This window comes from Epinephelus lanceolatus, chromosome 1, assembly GCF_041903045.1.
Source record: "Epinephelus lanceolatus isolate andai-2023 chromosome 1, ASM4190304v1, whole genome shotgun sequence".
Lineage (NCBI taxonomy): Eukaryota > Metazoa > Chordata > Actinopteri > Perciformes > Serranidae > Epinephelus > Epinephelus lanceolatus.
Window position 1 is genome coordinate 19,663,213 of NC_135734.1, and position 18,196 is coordinate 19,681,408.

The 18,196-nt window shown below is 42.6% G+C and overlaps 1 protein-coding gene across 4 annotated transcripts in view; it reads right to left on the minus strand.

The window, feature by feature from the left end:
* The window catches only part of plxna1b (plexin A1b), a 218,672-nt gene that overhangs the window by 109,023 nt on the left and 91,453 nt on the right, over positions 1 to 18,196 (minus strand). For all 4 annotated transcript variants that reach the window (XM_033626487.2, XM_033626485.2, XM_033626486.2 and 1 more), the window contains exon 4: positions 4,767 to 4,907. In XM_033626487.2, coding sequence (XP_033482378.1) covers positions 4,767 to 4,907 — 141 coding nt within the window. The remainder of the gene's footprint in view (positions 1 to 4,766; positions 4,908 to 18,196) is intronic.

Below are 18,196 nucleotides of genomic sequence, written 5' to 3' on the forward strand. Positions count from 1 at the left end.
GGAGGGATGAGAGTCTTGGTGAAATGTGGAGGGGGAAATCTCTTTCAAATGCTGAATGGAAAGTCAGACAATGGTGTTAGCCCACACGCACAACATACACTCTCACACGCACAAATGTACTGTATGTCTGAATGCTGAGTGTGTGTGCAAATGCAGATTGAAAGACATGCAGATGTGGCTGAATCAATGCAGGAGCACATGAGCCATCACTTGTACAAAATGCGATTGAGATATACATCCTTTTATGTGCTCACACACACACACACACACACACACACACACGCACATGCTTGACACTTGAACAAAGGTTGTCTCATGCATACACATAATACATAATTTCTCTCCACTTTTATCAAGCTCTCCAAGTCCTTCTCGTCTGTTTCCAGGACGCTCCAAACACAGTCCCTCATCCCACACCGGAGGAGATGAATATTCATGCTTTCAGCAATTAGCCAGCACCGCACTCCCCGCCGCTATCATATGCATGGCTGCCATCAAAGACACAAGGATGTGCGTGTCCGTATGTGCATGACACTGCGAGGCTGAGTGTGTGTACAAAGACAGCAAGAATGGCAGCTGTGACATCAAATTCAGTCAGAGCTTTCTACCTTTTTGGCTATAAAACTGAAAAGGGAAATGATTTGATGATGGAAAGTCTTGACTGAGCCAAGACGCCCTGCGATGATTTGCCACAGAGCAGTTTTTGCACAGAAGAGAGGTGCTTCAAAAAGTTAGCGAAGAGTGACAATGTTCTTTGCACAGTTTTTTGAAGAGAAAAACACAACTTTACTTCATGAAGTTGCTAATGTGAGAGCAGGTATTTCCTCGTTTGCTTGCACAAACACAAACAACGAGCACATGACAACAGACAAATAAATACAACATCAACTGCAGTCCAAAATAAAATGATCTAAATTTCCTGTAAAAACATATTTGTCTCATCAAATGCACACACACACACACAAGCACACACATATATAAACACACACACACAGCAGGCCGTCCTCTCCTGCTGTCATATCCTCCATTGATAATAATGACAGTGATGAATATAGCTGGAACAGAGCGAGTCATAAATCACTGGGCCTCGCCCCTAACTCTGACTCACCGCCCGGGCCTTCATTTGTGTGTGTGTGTGGGTGTGTGTATGTCTGTGTATGAGAGAGAAGGGGGGAAAGAGAAGGGAGGACTTGTCGTGGGCTACGCATCAGTGGATATGTCCAGTGACACCTTAATGTGCTTGGCTTGTCTGAGGAACCCCGCAGGCAACCAGCTACACACACACATACACTCTCTCTTGCTCTCTCACACACACACACACACACGCACACAAACACACACACACACACACCGTTGTCTATTCACGGGATGAGAGCAGGGCTGTCTGTATCTATTTCGTAAGAAAACGGAGAAAAGGGAGCATTGGTTGCATTCCTCATGCAAGCTTACTGGTGTGTTTTTGTGTATGTGTGTGAGTGTGTGTGTGTGTGTGTGTGTGTGTACTACAGTAGCACACTGCTCCAGCTCAAAACCAGCCTCCCACCACCATCAATTCCACAATTTTCCACCTCTGCCTCCTTTAAGAAAGAGACCAAGTGTGTGTGAGTGCGAGAGAGGGAGAGGAGAAAAGAGGGGCACAGCAGCGATAGTGAGAGATCATTAAAAACATGGGAATGGGATCAGTAGAAGGCAGTTGAGAGGGGAGGACTCAATTTGGGCTTAGATGGAAACATGGGAGCGTGTGTGGGTGAGTGTGTGTGTGGCAGACGAGGCATGGATTTATAAAAGTAGGGATGGGGGGGGCATAGTGGGATAGATGGAGGGCAGAGGGATAAAGATGAGGGTAGGACAGAGGGCGAGAGAAGGGAATTGCCCCCTCTAGTCATTAGTGCTGGAAGGGGGGTTTAGCTGGAGGTCTGGCAACCGCAGCCCCCCGCTCTGCTTAACCCGAGCCTGCTAACCATTAATGGGGATCAAACACACAGCGAGATGAAGGTGTGTGTGTGTGTGTGTGTGTGTGTCAGACAGAATGTGCATAACCGTGATGGGGGGGAGTTCTGAAGAACAGGGCATAATGGGAGGTAGATGGAGACGGAACGTCCTTGAGTGTGAATGGTTGTAAGGGTGTGTGAGCCAGAGCACATGTTCTTGTCTTGTACTTGTGTCTATACGTAAAAATGTGTGTGTGTGTGTGTCCCCCATGCCCTTAGCTGCTCTAGCTGCCAAGATGCCAAGATAAAGTGGAGCAGGCCACCAAGTCACAGAGACACTCACACAAAACCTAACGCCAACTGTGTGTTCCTCCACCTTCATCTCTAAATTATGGCTACCGTGCTCCCAGCTGTCTGAAATATACAGTATATGTCACACTAACAGTCTTCAAAACCTAGAACTGCATCATAAAATAATCCAGTGGCACTTCAAATCTCTCTACTAACTCCTCCTAACTCCTGATGACTGAAGCCATATGCAAAATTATCCACAGGAACATGCGTCCATACCAATACTGTTGAAAAAAGTATCAGTTCTTAAAAATGAGGGCCTATTTACATCCCTTTATGGCTATGAGAGTGGAGAAGGGGCTTGTGCATGTGCACCCAGTTCAATAATTTACTAAACTGAACCATGCTGAACACACACCTTTAAAAAATCTCATGAAAAATAATGTGTATGCATATTTTTGTCTGTTGTATGTCAGTTTTAGTAGTAAATCTACACAGTTTTGTGCATGTGGCTCCAGAAGTGATATGTTTTACATTTAGCAGTGACCACTAGGCCTGGGTATGGCACAGCAGTACATCTTCTGAGTCCTAAATGAAGCACCTGACTCTAGGAATGCAGTGATCTAACACTGACATGGGATTTTTGAGCCAATCCTGACTCAAATAGTTGGATCTGGGATGATGAGGCCATGCTATTCCTATTGATTCTGTCTACATCTGAGTTGCCTGCAATTTGATCTCTTTGTATGCAATTGTTGCGTTTTAAACAGGGATTTTAATTTTTGTTTATCTTTTAACCAATTAGTCGCTGCATTTCAAAAGTTTGCACTTGAACTCTAACTCCTGTCAGACTTTGTTTTTTCAAATTGCTGTTGCACAATTTATTATTTCAATAACAAATATTAATTCAGTAAATGTATGTCTATGTATTTATTTGTTATTTTGTTCTACAAAGTTAAGAAATCAATGTTTAAGTCAAGCCTGATGTTGGCTTACACATAACAGAATGATCCCAGTCACCTCTACACAGTGAGGCACACAGCTTATTAATTACACTGGTACCTGATTGGCACTTTTTATCAGCCAGTAACCAAAGCCCAGGTATTAGTATCAGGACTGAGAAAGTTGATTGATGCATCTCTATCAAAAACTGGTATCAAAAGCTCTTTCAAATTCTCAATTACATTTTCTTTGATCACATGTTTCCAGAGTTTTACTTTTCTGATTTTAGACCATTTAACTTTGGCTCTTTGATGTCTGCTTGTGTTAAGACAACACTAAACAAGAATGGACTGAGGCATCATTAGTTTTGGCAAGCGTTACTGAAACTCACGTATGATACTGGTAGCCACACTGGGAAATTTCAAACAATACCCAGTCCTACAGTAGTTTATTTGGAATACAAAAAGTGTATTACATTTACCAATTTAATTATGGCAGCTACAGACATGGAACACTGGCCTTTGGCAAAAAAAAGAGCAAAACAGGAAAGAAGATTTTATTTAATGGGCTTTGGTTTAGCAGGCTGCAGAACTGACTCGCCTAGCCTCAAACACCTTTCACAGAGCAGACCTCAGACACATATCTCAGGCTTTTTAATCAGACAATCTTTTCCCAAAGCCCGTTTTAGATCTATTAAATTCAGACATATTCCCATCATGTACAGCTCCACTTTCCTTTCTCCCCCCTCCCTCCATCTCTGCTTCCTTCACTCACCACACTAATGAGACAGAAAAACAAGGGGAGCAGCTGGGCCTGGGGAGCAACAGAGATGCGACATGCTCTCCTCTGCCTCTCCCTCCCCCGCTCCTTCCTCACCCCCCGACTCACCATCAAAGTAGACACAACCCTCACCAGCGGTGGGGCTGGTAATGACCGCAGGCACAGACACACACACCACGTGTGACCTATAACACTCCCTGTACAGTGTGTCTGTATCTAATGTCTTGATTATTAGCAAACTGTCATGGTGGTAATGTGTCTGTGTGTGGGTGTGTGTGTGTTGCTGTGTAATTACATCCAGTGGGGATGAGTTGTGTTGTGATTGTACAGTGGGTAGGAGGGTTTAGATATACAGGAACTGATGGTTAATGGGGGTGAGGTCTGCTCTGAACAGTTGGCACCGGACTGCTGTGGTGGAAATGACTACTGCAACATGCAATACAACAGAATTATGTGTGTGTGAATGTATCTGTGTGTGTGTACAAGCTTGTGGGTCCACCCAAATAAATATGTAACTGGAGCCATATTGTTAACAAAGCATTGTTAGTCCTGTACCTGTGGCAACTGCCATATTGAGGCATGCTGGATATGGAGGCTAATGAGGGCTACATACATGAGCTCATCATTACAGCACACATACTGCGCATGTTCACCACATGGAAGAATTTTCGAAAATTTAATTCCATGTGACTTGTTGTGTAGTCAATAGGTTCCTGCGTCTCAGCTGCACAGTATTCTGTATATTGTGCTGTGGAGTTCTTCCAATGCAGGTGTGTCTCAATATGTGCATATTTTTGTGTGCATCTCTAACACTGAACTCACCTGTCTGTCAGTCAGGGTGTAGATGTACTGCTGGTCTGGGCTGAACAGCATGTCTCTCAGTAAAGGACTTCCTCCCTCGCTTACGGTCACCTTCTCATAGAGCACCGCTGGACGGTTGGGACTCACAGAGTTCACCAAGATCTAGAGAAAAAGATATCAGGAAACAGTTAGAAAAAGACATGAATGGTCTGTGTGTTGTATCCTGAAAGGAGGAGTATTATTAGAGCTTTGTTAAATTGAAAACAATGCAGAACAGAGCGAAATACAGTTTTTGAGGTATTTGTGATGGCGAACGCGACACCTCAGTAAAACAAAACAGAGAGGCATACTCTGGAGGGCGATGTAATGACAATGGGAATGGAGTCTATCACCTATTTTTAGTGGGTTTCCCCTTATTTCAAAAACCTGCGGACAAGTGCTAATTCAGGTGGAAAAAGGGTATCAGAAACCAAGAAGATGATGCTGAGCAAGCTTTTTTAAGCAGCAGCAGGCACGCACATACAATGGCATGGGAAAAAAGTGTTTGAGATGGATGACTGCCAACTTGTTGCTTGATAAAAGCCAGAATAAGTGTAAAATAAGTTTAAAATGATTTTACTTTCATCAAACTTCAAACACAATGTATTAATTTCTTTGCTCCATATTTGCAGCACATACACGCAAAAGACAGTATAACACTGTGATATATATATATATATATATATATCTTTGTTTTCTCACATCCCAATATCCCCTTCGCAATGTCAAATAGCTGTATCTCACATTGCACATTTTCTCCCTAACCCAAGTTAAAACACAGTCTAGTCTCTGTGTATGTTTCACCAGCTGGGAAATAGACTGCATTTACTTCAGCAGTAACAGGTGGTTATTATTAAAGTGGTAGGCAGCGTGAAATTATCAAAATTTTGGAAAAGGTTGAAAGCGCCTGCTTTACAGACCCATGTAAACGGCTTAATTGAAAGGCTGTGTTAATAGCAGTATTGAATATAGTATCATTATTGTGAACACAGACGTGATTACTGGGGCATATGCATGGAAAGGAACATTATTGACTAGATAATGGTGTTATTACCACTGTAGAAAAAACAGCTCTATTCAGCACCTGGGAGGAACTGATGAAAAAATTGTTAAAACTGAAAAAATGATGAAAAAAAGTGGTGTGTATGAAAACATAATGGTTCTGTATAAAGCCCAGAAGAACAGCAGTGAGACTCCATCTATGGATTTCAATGAAAACGTAACCACCCATTACACCTGTAGACAAATGTAACTATTTATCTCACAGTGCAAGTGAGCAGGCGCGTGCACACACACACTTGCACACACACACTTGCACAGACGCTCAAATTTTCTTTGTGAGCTTTGGCGAATAATTTGCCCAGATATGGAAAAGTAATGGTGCAGATACAAGATAGGAGATTGGCTGGCTGGGATGGCTGTGAGCCAAAGTCATCTCAGCAGCAAATGAAAAGCGCAGAGCGACGGCAGGGGGGGAGGGCAAGTATCAGCTCTCCATTACTGAGCTTTGTCGACTCGCACTGCTATCAGCCCACAGTGACAAGGAAGGGACAGCAGGCAATGACTAGCTGGAAAATGATACTGAACACACACACACACACACACACACACACACACAGATAGATACACACAGACAAATAGGTTCACACTCAGATAGATAAAAAATGATAACATGAAAACAGACACACACACATACACACAAACGATGATAGATATGCAAACACTAATATGTGTTTTGATAGATATATACATGCGCGCGCGCACACACACACACACACACACACATACACACACACACACAGAAAACAGGTTTGCACAGGTGGACGCTGAACGCACACACTTTGAGATGAAAGAATTATTTACAATCTTACCAAAAGAAACCAGGGGCAACAATCCCATTATCTCTCACTGCCTGTGTGTGTGTGTTTGTGTGTGTGTGCCAGTGAGAGAGAGAGTGAAAGAGAGAGGCCAAGAAATATAGAGATGTATAGAGAGAGAAAGAGCTCATAAGGCTGTGATGAAGCACTGGCGATGAGAGGAAATATGGATGTTATTATCTAGATAATGGGCCTGTAAACAAAGGATACATTTCATTCACGGATGGCTCGCATCTAGATGAGAATGCGCGCACACACACATACACAGACACATACTGACACACACGGCAACATAGTTTTTAAACAAAGACAACCAGAATAAGGAAAAATGCTGGCTGACACACACAAAGGTGAAAGAATAGTTTTTATCTTGTGGGCTCCCGGCAGCATTTCCTCCCTCTCTCTTTCTCTCACAGACAAAAAAGTGGCATTTCAGTTGGCAGGCACATCTATCTCTGGACCAGGCACCCAAGTCCAGTTCACTGGCTAATGACCAGTCCCAGCCTAAACTGGTTTTGCACACACAATAATGCAGAGAATAAAAGGCCATCTCTCTGTCAGGATTCTTATCTTCTGTTTGTATCCATCTGCTTGTCTCTCTGTGCGTCGTCCAGCCTGCAAAATCCCAAATGTCCAAACGACTGTCTCTGCATAGTTTATTTCACTTTGTCCATCACTGATTCCAGAATCACTTTAGAAACAGGGACTACAACATGTGGTGCAGGTTGCGCGTTACTTAATCTAACTTTCCTCCCTCCTGTCTTTGTTTTGTCCTTTCCCTTTCTTTGAGGATGCAGTTCATATGCAGTGCAACATTTTTTTTTAAATGTGTGGGGAGAGTGGGAAAGGTGAGAAAGAGAAAAAACATAAGTGTGGGTAAGGGAGAGTGGGTGACGTGTGAAAACAACAGGTAATAAATCGTCTCAAATCAATTTATTCCACAGGTGCTGCAGCCAAAGCTGGCCAGAGAATATGGAAACCAGGGAGAGAACAAAGGACTATGGATTATATAAGATAAACAGGATGGATGGATGGATGGATGGATGGATGAAAAACATTTGTCTAATTGAATCAAAGTGAGCTACTGCGCCTGGGAAACAAGCAATAGAATCTAATAATCAGGTTAACATGGGGGCCGTATGTGTAGGAGGGTTAAGAGCTTCTACTTGAAGTGTACGCATGTGTGTGTACAATCATGTATGTGTGCATGTTAACTTGCATGTCTGTGCATATGTCTGCTGGTTTTCACATTTATTTACAGGTACCTTTAGTAAATTAAAAATGCAGAAATCTGTGTAAATTCACAGCTTTATGTTCACATGCATATACATGCACAGCTCTATGTGTATGTGTGTGAAGTACGTCAAGAAATCAATGTAATAGTCAGTGATGATTGGAGATGCTGCTGCGGTCTCACTGTCTGCTCTGCGCTGCTTAGCTTTCTGCTAAGTGGTTGATGGATGGATTCAGAGAATGATGTTGTGCTTGTGTTCTCAGGAAAAAGCCATCTCTACTCTCTTGTCAGCATGTATAATGTAACATTAACAGACTTTAAACACATTAAGGGCACTGTCTTAAGCAAGGACGTGGAGGAGCATTGAGAGAAGGAGGAGACGAGTGTTTAAGCGTGGGGAATAATGAGGAACGATAGCCACATGCAGAGAATAGCAGATGAATAATTACAGCAGGAATAAAAACTACAGTCTTTGTCTCTCAGTGGCTCTGATGTAAAACTCCAAGCCTCCGAGATCTTCCATGACCTACGGTTGTTATTCCTTCCTGGATTGCTAATGCTGTTTGTCGGCTCGACAAAACTGGAAACAAAAAGAGATGAAGTGATAACTTGTGTTTTCCACTACAACCGTGCTCTCTAGAGGGAAGTGGCCCTACAATGTTGAAAACAACAGAAATCTAATGCAGTAAATGAGTGAAACAAGTTATGAAGTAACTTCTAGTGCATTCCTATGTGGCCCACATTCCCAAACATCCCCAGGGATTTTCCTATCATCCCTGACTTTCCCTGTTTGCAACATGCCTCCTGATATTCAGAAATCTTGCATAATTCCTGTATGAGGAAAAAAGATTGCAAACAAGTAAAATCAACATTGCACCCTCACCACACTGAAACTACCACCCTCCCCCTCCCCCTTCTACAACATCCTTTTTTTTTATCTGCTCTCTGTGCATTAACACCTCCCTAAACCCACCGATCAACCTAAAATCCCCTAATGCTGGGTTTTATCTGTGCCAGGCAGGCCTGGTTAGCTCTGATAGACACACAGGATAGCTAGCTGGCGATAGGCAGGCTGGCGGTATGAGGGTGAGAGAGTTTGGCGATAAGACAGTGGCACGTCAACGAGAGTGATGCCTGTCATAGCCGCAAGTGACAACTGATGGAGCTTGTGTACATGAGAGTGAGAGACTTAGAGGCAGAGAGAGACAGAGATTGTCTATTGTGTGTTCTTTATTGCATGCATGTACTATAGGAAGAAAGGGAGGAAAGGAACAAAGAGGAGAAAAAGAAGAAAGACTGAAGGAGCTATAGAGGATGGAAGAAGACAAAACCTGCTGGACTGAAATATTGCTTCACGCAGTGAATTTAAATGAAAAATGGGAAGTAAAATCAAGAAAAGAAGAGGTAAGGATGAACTTCAAAGACTCCAAGAAAATGAATTAGCAGCTCATGGAAAAGAACAGAATGAAATGGTCCAGGTGTTCCCAGGTCTGACTGAGAGCCATAACACACCAGCATGAGCATGTAGCTCCTGTAATAGCTTTGACATTTCAGAGCAGGTATGGAGATGTGAGTGAACAAAAAGCATACTTGGCTTCATTAATAGCATGTAGAAACGCACACGCAAACACATACACACATGCACATACGCTACCTTTATAGACGGGTAAACTTGACACAACTAGGTCTACCCATGCATAATGGTAGCAGGCCCCACATTCCTGACTTTGATGTGGAGGGGGGCCCCCGTGTGTATGTGCATGTGTATGTGTATGTATTTACGGGGCCCTGCTGAAGTGGGGAATTCAGTGTGGCCCTCTCCAGAACAAAAGGGAATGAAGAAAAGCAGCAAGAGGGTCATGAACAGAGGAGAGAAGAGTGGCGAGATCCTGCAGTCACTGGACTGTGGGGAGGAATGATGGAGTGGGTGAAGGAGTGAAACAACGACAATACTTTGTATTAGAGGACTCTAGTGCCTGGGTGATCTTGTGTACGGTAATATCGACTTGGTTGTACTGAGCTGTATGACAGTGTATGAGGGCCACTGTAGGAAGAAATACAACAATAAAAAAATACAGAGCTGGGGCAGGAAGGTAATATCCAGAGAAAGAACCCAACATTTCTGAGATTAAAGTTGCAAATTTCTCCGGGGTGAAAGTCCTGTGTTTGACCCATTCATCCACCACAAATTACTCTCTGTCACTCTTTTTACAACATCTAGGGTTGGGTACTGAACTCGGTACCTCTAAGGATACTGACAGAAATTTATTGGTACCACAGAAATTTATCTGTGCCGAATGCCTGTACCTGAGAAGGCATCTGGGTGAGAACACCGGTTTTAGACAAAAGAAGGAAGTGCAACAGAGTCCTCAAACCCTGAAAGCCAGCCATGGAGCTCCAAGGCCAACACAGAGCTCCACAGACCTGCCAGGTTCAACTTCAGACAGGACGCAGAAGCACACTGAAGTCAGGAAGCTCAGTCAGCTTACCAGCAAGCAGGTACCAGGACCGGAACCAGTACGGAATCATCATGGACCATGGTAAATGGACTGCACTTGTATAGCACCTTTCTAGTCTTCTGACCACTCAAAGCACTTTTACACTGTCACATTCACCTATTCACTACTGCTACTCAGTAAGCATTCACACACACACATACACTCACACACCAATGGAACAGCCACTGGGAGCAATTTGGGGTTCAGTATCTTGCCCAAGAATACTTCGACATGCGGACTGGAGGAGCCAGGGATCGAACCGCTGATCTTCCGACGAGTGGACCATCTGCTCTACCTCTGTGCCACAGCTGCCCATGTGGTGAGACCTTTTCCAACTGCTGTTTCCAGGGTCAAGATTGATTTTGTGCTTTTAAGTAAACACGGGACAGAAATTTTTTAAGTGGTCAGATATAAATGGAAATTCGAACATCTACAATTTAATGACAAATGGACAAACTCCGTCTTATCATCAGGATCATGTAATATGATTCAAAGCTTAGAAGCCAGTATTATCATATTACTGTTCAAAAGAAAATTCAATCTCAGCCAAAATACCAGACGCAAGTTTATCCAGAGCTTTCACCTTAACCCTGACCTCAAAGACACCCTTCAACGTCATTGTGTCTGGGATAAATTTACATACAGCCAAATAGACTCAAACAACAGTCGCACACATCATATAGAGCTCGGTGAAGACTACCTAATGACAGCTCCATGTAAACGTCTCCCATATCCTCTGCGTCCCTCTTTAAGCTGTGTTTTCTATCTGCAGCAGGGGCTTTCAGATAAAGGCCTGAAATCACTCACTTCCTATCGCACGGTGAGCTTGGCAGAACTTGAGCGCAGCAAGACACAAAACAAATCCATCAATTGCTCTCGAACGGCGAGAGTTGCCATTACAAACATCAGAAAACATACATTTTCCCTATCATTGTGTGTGTGTGTGTGTGTGTGTGTGTGTGCTTCCAGGGCATTTCAGTTCCTAACACAAATTTAAGAGGACAGGGCCACTAGCACTGAGCACTTGAGCCTGTACTTTCAGATACACACACAGAAATACAGTATAGCGGTTAGTGACACACTCATTCTCTGTGATAGTGCTGCAGTGTATTGTTGGTGAGCAGAGAGCATCCCCTGGATGTATGAAAAACAATGTTTTGATGGCATAAGTTGTTTTATGTAGCAAAAAAAAGACGCTGCCTTTTTCTCCCATAGCTCCAAGGTTGTGTGTGTATGTATGTATGTGCGTGTCTGAGTGAGTTAAAAGTTGGGAGCAGATGGAGCATCACACATGAGTGAGTGATCGCCTCGATATATCCGTGGGACAAATCCTCCACCTCCACCAGTACCACCATCACACGCAGTATACACAGCCGACACACAGAAGAGCTCAGAGTAAACCTATACCATATGTGGGTCAGACAGTCCGAGGCGAAGCAGCCTTTCCTTCAACAGCACCAAGACAGACAAAGAGCTATGGTGACAATGATGGAGGAGGCGTGCACTCAAACACATATATACACACACACACACACACACATACACACAGTCAATGGAATGTCAGCATGGCTGCTATCAAAACACAGTGTGTGTCTGGAGCGGGTTATTTTAAGGTCTGGGAGGGAGAGCAGATGCTATCATGAATTTTGTGCTCTTTTATTTTAGTTTTAAAAAGCTTAATTGAAGTGGAATTTGACAGAGTTGGTGTTTTTTGAGAGGGTGCGCATAGAAGGAGGCCCTGCCATGGTGTTTGTCTTTGCTTCTTAAAGGGGACCTACAACCCACATTTTTCAGGTTCATACTCGCATTTTGGGTCTGTGCTATTACATGTTCATGTCCTTTAATGGTCAAACGATCATGTTATTTTACTCATATGGTCTGTGCTGGAGCACCTGTACTCACTCTCTGTCTGAGGTGCTCCATTTTAGCGCCTTAAAGCCCCACTCCCAAAAAAGCCTAGTCTGCTTTAATTGGTCAGCGTCTCCAGGTCTTCCGAATCCCAGCATCTCCGCACCGTTATTGCAGCCGAGGAATGACCATAACAGAGAACAGCGACACTTTCTACCGTTAGAAAAATCACCAATAAAAACTATTAATCCAAAATCTACATGAATAGACATGTTTCAGCAGGAAAATGGTCCAAAATCAGGGAGAAATTAACAACACTGGTGACCAAGATTACATTTCCTTAACATTAGCATGTAGCTACATGTAGCAATGCTTTCAATGTAGCAGTGTGCCTGGGCCAAATGACCATATACAGAATAAAACCTGAGGGATTGATCATAGGATTTACTTTTACATACGTTAACCTCATTATTTGAAACTTTCGGCACATTTAATACAGACATCCAAATTTCTAACACTATATATAAATATGACAGACAATAACAAAATAAAACTACTTATTTATTTACATTTGTTTATATAAACAGATATAAACACACTCAATAAACTAAATAAAAAAGAGTGGCAATGATGAGAGTATGTGGCAAAAAATCCATCTTCTCACACACTTCTCCATTAATTCCTCCCCACCTCACCACACATTACTGACACTAATGCGTGCACCTTCAAGTCGCTTGTACTTAAAAGCACAAAGAATCATGGGTTCTCAAGCGCTTGTCTATCATTATCACTGCTCCATTAAAAGACAATTCTCTAAAAGTCATCTATTTTTATCTTCCTAATGTTTCTACATGAGATAAGCTCCGACTGCTGTGAAGATCTATTGTTCTTTTTACCAAAAATTCTGTTACGGGATGAGCTGAGATTTGGTTTGTCAGGATATAATTTCATGAGCACTTTATTCATCTTGCAACACAAATGACACGCTATATTTTAAACGAAGCACATTTTGAGGCTGCACCTGACAGGTTCAATCAAAGATCCTGAAGCTTTCGTCAAGCGCTCATCAATGAATTTCAATATGTGGCCGTGTAATCCAGTCTATTCTGTCATATCAGGTTACTTGCTATGCCAACTCTTATTGACCGGCTGTGGTATTCACCCACATGTCTACACCATGGTTATTCATGTGTGAGCCTGTGGCCTTTCACCAGCAGAGCTTACAAAAGGTCACATACTCACACACACGTGCACACACACAGCCACAACAGGCTTTAGAGGAAGAGGAGGCAAGAAAAAACAAAGAGAGAAAAGGAGCAAAGGCTCCCTCCACATGTAGTGAGGTTCTCCCAGCACACACGCATGCATACGATGTAGTGTAAACACAGAGGAAGAAAGTGGGCTGCTTTAACAGTAAATTAAACCTATTCATCACTGTTAAGGCCTTTTAATCCTCACGCTTGCTGAAATTAAAAGACCTTGTCATCGCTCTATCCCTCTATCTCTACCCATGTCTTGCATCCTCAACCTTCCTCTGCAATGCATCCTCTCCTTTTCTCTCATTCATCTCCCCCGCATTCACCTTTTTCCCACTTCCCTCCTCTCTACCCTTCCTTCCTCCCTCCTCTTTCCCTCCAAATTAAATGCCTTTAGCTAGCAGTCGTCAGATAACTGTGTGTAGTGAGTCGCTAGACACGGCGCGGCGGCGGCATTTCATCTTCCAGACCATCACTAAATCACGCTAACTCAATCATCTGCATGGAGTTACACACACATACACACATGCGGCTGCGAGTGTGAAAAGCACTGCATCTAGAGAGGTGCTTTACTATGACTGATTTTATCAGCTGTCTTGCAAACGGGGGAAGAAATTGCACCACAACATTATCATATACAATAAGATGAGACTCGAAGATAGAGCTTTCCAATTGAATGCCTTTTTAGTGTCGCCATTCAAATGAGAAAAGACCTCCTCTTACATTGAGGCGCAACACAAATCCCTTATGGGATATCTCAACCGAGACAATATTACACATTTACATCAAAGACTGCTGAGAGGATATTTATGTTAAAGACATAACGTGCATACACTTAAAGACCAGATTTAATATTTATATGGCTATGGGTGCTTGCACATAAGAATAACAACCTGGCACAGGATTCCCACGGTGACACTGGCATGTTTGGACCACTGCTAACCCTTTAAGTCAGTAGCCCTTTTACACAGAGATCCAGTGATAGGGGCACAACGAAGACCCTTTATCATGTTGGCTTTGCTTTTATTATACAGAACCAGCTTACACCGGCATAATGCCGCCCAAGTGTGTGATTTGATAGCATGTTAGCATTCTGAAAACACAGACGCAAGATGAGGCGTGACATGTAGCACAATAATGTCACGATCTAGTGTGACATGCCATATGCATCAGGCAGTGCTTTCTAAACAATAACAACAGTATAACTTAGCGCAATGACAATCATTTATTGTCCCTCTAAGATGGCTGCTGATCTCGTCCTCTGCTCGGCACATAAGGAGCTCCAAGACCTCATTGTCTACCCAGTTTGCAGACTTTTTGGCTGCTATTCGTCTTCTTTGAGTTAACCGCTAACTGCTGTTTGCTGCTTTTTAAATCTTCCAGCGGTGAGTTGGACACATACCACATCATCAAAATGTCACACTCATCCCGTCCTACTGGCTCACACTTTTTGCACAAATGTCTATTTGGTGCTGGCACCACCTATGCTGCTGGCTTTAAGAGAGAACAACTCTGTCCCCTTATTCCATGCCTGTACCTTTTATACAGAGCGGTGAAGTGAAATGATGACACGACATTCCCACCTCCAGCAGACAGTGTAAAAGGGGCTTGAGAGAAAAAGTGAGAACTCTGCAAACAAGCTGCCGGCTTTATCAGACACAGGAAGGTGAGAAACTAAACAAAGATTGGGAAGAGTGCTAAATGCAATGAGGGGGGACAGATGCTATCATCTGTGGAGTGTGTGTATGTGGCTTTGAAGAGAGAAGTGGAGCACATACAAACACAGGAAGAGATCAGCTGGGGAGGAGAGTTGTTTGTGTAGTGTGTGAGTGCAGGAGTGGGGGAGGGCGTGTTTGTATGAGAGAAAGTATGCGTGCATACAGAGTGTGTGAAACAGTCTATCAATTTGCATGTGTAGCAGAACACTTGCGTGCGGCGACTTCATGCGAGTGTGTGATTGTGTGTATGGAGTTAATCTAAATCAGTCACATTAAAAAGGCATCAATTAATAGCTCGAAGAAACGAAGAACGTAAACACACTCCCACTCCTGATGTGACACTGTGCAGCGCCGCTTGACCCACCATTTACTGACTAGATCAGCCATTCACTAGGATTACAGCGAATAGGACCTAATCTTCAGCTGTAATTACCAAGGTAGGTGTGTGTGTGGGTGTGTGTGTGTGTGTGTGTGTGTGTGTGTGTGTTCCTGTGGGAGAGCCAAAGTGATTACATGGCCACTGGTGCCTCTAATAGCATCTTTTAGGGAGAGAGAGAGGGAGAGAGGGAGAGATGAGTGATTTCCATCTTTCTTGGGAAGGACCAGAATTATGGCGGAGGAATCCTATGGTGGTTAAGATGTGGGTCTGTTTTGACTGTGCCGTCATGTAAGAGTGTGTGTGTGGGTGTGTGCGTGAGTGTGCAGATGTTTGTAATAGATGTAACACAAGAGGCTAATGGGAGCCAGGCCAAAACCACACCTCAGCGTAATGTGTGCTAAACCATTTCTGGCCACAAATGCCGGCCTCTCCTCCGCCTCTTTCATTTCTCCGTCTTCTTCTCTGTTCATTTTATTTCACCCCCTCCCAAAGCATTTCTGGGTTTTCCTCAATTTCAACATCCTTCTCCTCCTCTTTAGTTTTGTTTTGATGCTTTCCTTCACCTCTTATTCCTCCTCTTTATCCTTGCCTTTTCTCTCAGCAATATCTTCCTCTTCTGTCTTTCCGAAACACAAGTGAAAAAGTAAAAAAGCCTTACTCAGCTCTCACACACACCACAAACACCAATGGCAGAAAAAGAAACACTGTGAGAGAACAGAAAGAGAGAAGTTGACGTAAACAAAGTCAAGATGAGCGCACAAACCAGCGAATCACAACACTGTCAATTGGTGACACAGACAATGTTCTTTTTTAAACTAAGAAATAGGTTACTGGGAACAATAGGAAGCTTGGTGGCTTAAATGAGATGAGGTTAAGGGGGGAGAAAAGTAATGACAGAATACACACATGCCCACACACAAATAATGTCTGGCAGTTGTAAAGAACGAGGAATGCAGATGGTGTTTAAAATGAGCTTTTATGGCGTGGTTTAGAGCGATTTACAGCAGCGGTCGGCCTTGTGTGAGTTTGAGTGTGTGTTTGTGTGAGTGTGTGTGTGTGTGTGTGCATGTGTTTAATCAGTGAGTGGCAGTGTGCTCACATTGCACACACTATTCAGAACGTGGTCTTGTAAGTTTAGTGTTCCAGTAAGATGAACTACTCCACCCACTTTCTACCATCCCTTATTTCTTTTCTTCGTCTTTATTTTTCTTCATCTTTAATCTATAAAATGTGAGGAAATTGAGAACGATGACCATCAAAATTTACTTTGGTATTTTTTGACCAACAGTCATAAACCATAAGATAATCAATTCATAATTACATACAATAAAGAAAGCAGTAAAAGGTCACATTTAAGAGGCTGAAGTCAGCAAATGTTATGTGATATTTTGGCTTGATAAATGACTTAATGCCCATTCACACCAGAAAAAGGCACAGCAAAATTCCAGGAATATTCAAGGTGGAAAGTTTACATGGGTATTAACTGGAATTTTTAATAATTAAGAAGTAAGAAATAAGAATCAGAATGGTTTTTAGTGTCATTTTGCTTAGGAACAATAAAGTTTTGCATGGCTTCTCTAACTGCTGTTAGAATATAAACAAACAAATAAAAGCAGTAATAGTGACAAAAAAAGAAATACAGGATAAGGATAATCCATTAATTTGTCACATATAGCCATTAATTTGTAAATACAAGAAATAACAACAACAAATAGTGGGTAATAACAGTAGTCAATAAAAAGTACAATTTTCATATTAAAATTGTGCAATTCCCCAAAGTCCAAAACTCAACTTCCCTAGACTAGTAAGGATGATGCGCAAGTAGCCGGGGAGCTAACAGCTAGCACACTAGCAAGCTTGAAACATGAAAGTCAGTTAAAATACCTCTCTGAGCTTCTTTCTATTTGTTCTGCACCATGTCATTTACTCCACCCTATTGTCCTCAGCACTGCAAATAACTTTATTTAGCAAAGCATTATTAAAGATGGGAAAAACACTCTCTGACCTAGCTAGCTTGCTACATGTTAGCTAATTAGAGTTAACTGTCCAGTTAGCAAGATCGTTAGCTCCTCGTAAACGGGTCAATGAGTTAGCATAATTCAGCAGACACATTCATACCATTAACTCCTACATCATTACAGTCTGGAAACCATTGCCCTTTCAGTGGAGGAGCTTATTCTCCAACAGACGACAGCTGAATAAAGGCGGTGAGAGCAAAACAGTTAATAACCTCAGATAGATCCCTCCATTTTGCACTCTATGGCTCACCATTCCTTCAAAGGTCAGCTCATACAGACAGTTTGCTACGCTGATGTAGCAGAGCCTTAAAAGAATTAACTAATCAATCAACTATTCTTATTAGCACTATATTTGATTCACAGGATGTCAGTAGAGATCATGTTATGATGGTTATCGCAGTAGTGATTGGCTCATATCACCAAACTCTCTTTCAGTATCTGTAACACACTGTAAAAGTAGGTCAAAAGTGCAAACTCAAGGAAAGGTATCGGATGTTTGCTCTAGTGATAGCTCTTTGTGTGTGGGTGTGTGGGTGTGTAGGTGTGTAGGTGTATGTGTGTGCGCGTGTGTGTGCGTGTGTAGC